Genomic DNA, 2940 nt, shown 5'->3' with positions numbered 1-2940 from the left:
AGGCTGACTCGCTGCCCACCTCCGCAGACAGCCATAATACTAGCGTCTTCTCTAAAGTATTTAACAGGTATGTATACTTATTTTGTGATTCTCGACTAGCATTATTGGTATATAATATTACTAAACATATGTGCGGTGTAAAATAATACATACCACGTTACTTAACATCACATGATCTCGTATTGGCTTAAAAAAAGTTACTATTAATTAGATTTAGTTATCATTAAGTAAAATTTCCATATGTGTACAATTGATTCCAATTAGGAAGTCGCAGACATGTTTACCTCATTAAGAGGGATTATCGTATCAGTTCTTGACCCCCGGACTACATCTAACATAACACAAACAACTTTACGATCGCCACCTATCATATCTAATCACATTCTAAACATATTTTATACGTTTAAACTTTTTAGTCGTAACAAATTTTGATACCTGATTTAACCTAAATTAAAATGCCGACCAAACAACACTGAAAAAACTCTAGAAAATAACGGACGGTCGTTTTCAGTCGAACAGAGAACAGTAGAACAAATGAATCTGTACTCTGTATAAATCATCATCAACTTGCCCTTATCCCTTACGGAGGTCGGCACAGTATGTGCTGCTCTTCCATGCATCTATCAGCCGTCATATCTGAATCCACTCCTTTCTTAAGCATATCCTCTTTTACATCTGTACTCTGTATAAAAAAAAAACATATTTCACTATAGTGAGATCTTTTAATATAAGTGTTGTCTGGTTGATTATAAAAGAAAAAAAATTGGCATAATATTTCGGTAATTTTTTGGTTATGTTTTTAAATCCTAATATTTTACTGAGTACTAAATTTAGAGTTGAAATCCCTATGACCTCGGTCAACGTAATATTCGTGTTACTGACATTCAGTTATCATAAGTAAACAATCGACTTGATGTAAATACACATTTTGTTAACTCATTGCTTACAAATTATTTTGTAACACAAACATTTATTATAATTATATGCAACATTGTCGTTTATCAATATTGTTTGTCAAATTTGTCCTAATAATGTCTTAAATTTGTTATTTATATATTTTTATTATGTCAACAATTAGTTTTACAAAACACCAATTTTATGGCAACACCAACTCCAGTTGCATGGGTAAACCAAACAAGTATTCACCGTAGCATGTTATTATATTAATATTATGTTATCTGTACTAATACTTGTTTAAAATTGGATTTGCAAGCACCCTGGATGTATAAAATTATTAAGTAATTCCTAAATTTGTTCCCTTGCTACCGTGGATGCTAACCGGAATGGACGTTAAATTGCAATTCCACTGCGTTCATTGTTAGTTCTCCAATGAACCTGGTGGAGTTCGGTACTGGTTTGTTCCTGAGTAAGACCCCGTCGGAGGAGGCCCCGCACGACGCCCCGGGGTACGTGAGCCCGCTGTGCCGACTACTCGATGTGCGATACCTGTATTGTTGCCTAAGGAACCCTAAATTGGACCACAACTTGTTCATCATACGACCAAAGACAAAAAGTTATATTCTTTTAGGTTCTAAATGTAACTTTTTGTCGCAAGATCGATTTGCGCGCTGATTTTACTAAAGCTTTATCCTCAATGATGATTTTATATTCCAAATTTTTCTACACAAATTCAGCGTGTTAAAATCTAGTCTAGTTTATTTTAGATAATAAATGTGTAATATTTTGAGCTAGATTTGATTCTTATCATTTTTATAAATTGCTTAAGTATAAAATAATCTAAAAAAACTTTTGATTCATTAAGTAATCATTTAAATTCGAAATCAAATTAATTTTACTTAATCAATTTAGTTAATGATGTAAATAGCGTTGCGGTCCAATATTGCCTCTTCGTTACCACTTTCTGTATTTAGGTCTATCCACTGATTGTGTCTGTTATCTACTGTTTCTGAAGCGTTTGAATTTTAGTTTTATATCCAGAATTCAATTGTTGAGCTTATTTTTGTAAATAATGTGACAGTTTGCATGTTGTACTGTGTTAGGGAGGATTTAGACTGATGTTTGTATCATTATCATTGTCGACGCCGTCGCCCCCTAGCGCACCGCTATACGACACGCCTTGCTTCAAAAATATAAAAAATACATTATTTACTACCGTAGAATTCCACACCCGTAACAGTTATTAATACATATTTTATACTATTCTCCCTTTTTATTAAAAAGGGTGAGAGGGATGTCAATATGTGCAACAGGTGTCATGGCAGTGGAATTTTACTTCTATGTCGAAGTAAAACTTGGCTCTAAACACTGTTGCTTTTAAACGCACGCGATTATTGCCAAGAATTTTTGCTTTATTTTATTATCTATAAACTTTTCATTTGAATTAATTTATCATTTTCGATGATATCGATCTATATTTGTCTTATCTATGCTGTAATGTCATTTAATGATTTTTTATTGTAACACACCCACGTAACTTCGCGATTAAAGTACGTTGGTGCAATAATTTCCAGACTTTTCCATTATTATTTGATATCTTTCTCTTTAATACAAAGGAGTTTTCTCTTAATTCCATATTACACATTGGATGAATAAATGTATAGGTTTTTTTTGTATTTAATATAGAAGGCTTGAGAATAGCGAGGTGCTAATTCATGTCACTATGTTTCTTACACTTTAGGTAAAGTGGACGCTTCCTTTGTCCTACCATTCACCCACCATCATCATCTTACTGGCACCTTGTTAATGTAAGCCGTTGTTTGGCGGTAAACAGCATGTCGTTAATGTTCTATTTTAGTCACTGAGTGAATCTTTTTTAACACGTTGCAGGCTTAATAAGTTTTAATTTCTCCCACAGGTACAGCAAATTGGATTTTTCTAATATTTAAAAATGCTATGTTTTTTGTGATTTACTTTAATGTATTTATTGTAAATTGGTATTATTAATATGTGTATGATATTTATCCAGACGTAGTTCTCTGG

General features: G+C 32.7%; 1 protein-coding gene across 1 annotated transcript in view; it reads left to right on the top strand.

Annotated features, from left to right (window-relative positions):
• Nucleotides 1–2940, top strand: part of LOC106110982 (nuclear receptor coactivator 7) — a 48285-nt gene that overhangs the window by 31696 nt on the left and 13649 nt on the right. Inside the window, exons 12-13 of the mRNA XM_013292950.1 lie at nucleotides 3–67; nucleotides 1323–1437. Of these exons, the coding sequence (XP_013148404.1) occupies nucleotides 3–67; nucleotides 1323–1437 (180 nt within the window). The remainder of the gene's footprint in view (nucleotides 1–2; nucleotides 68–1322; nucleotides 1438–2940) is intronic.

This window comes from Papilio polytes, unplaced genomic scaffold (assembly GCF_000836215.1).
Source record: "Papilio polytes unplaced genomic scaffold, Ppol_1.0 DF824180.1, whole genome shotgun sequence".
Classification (NCBI taxonomy): Eukaryota; Metazoa; Arthropoda; class Insecta; order Lepidoptera; family Papilionidae; genus Papilio; species Papilio polytes.
The sequence above is the reverse complement of the archived record's forward strand: the minus strand, read 5'-3'. Positions and strand labels throughout refer to the sequence as shown.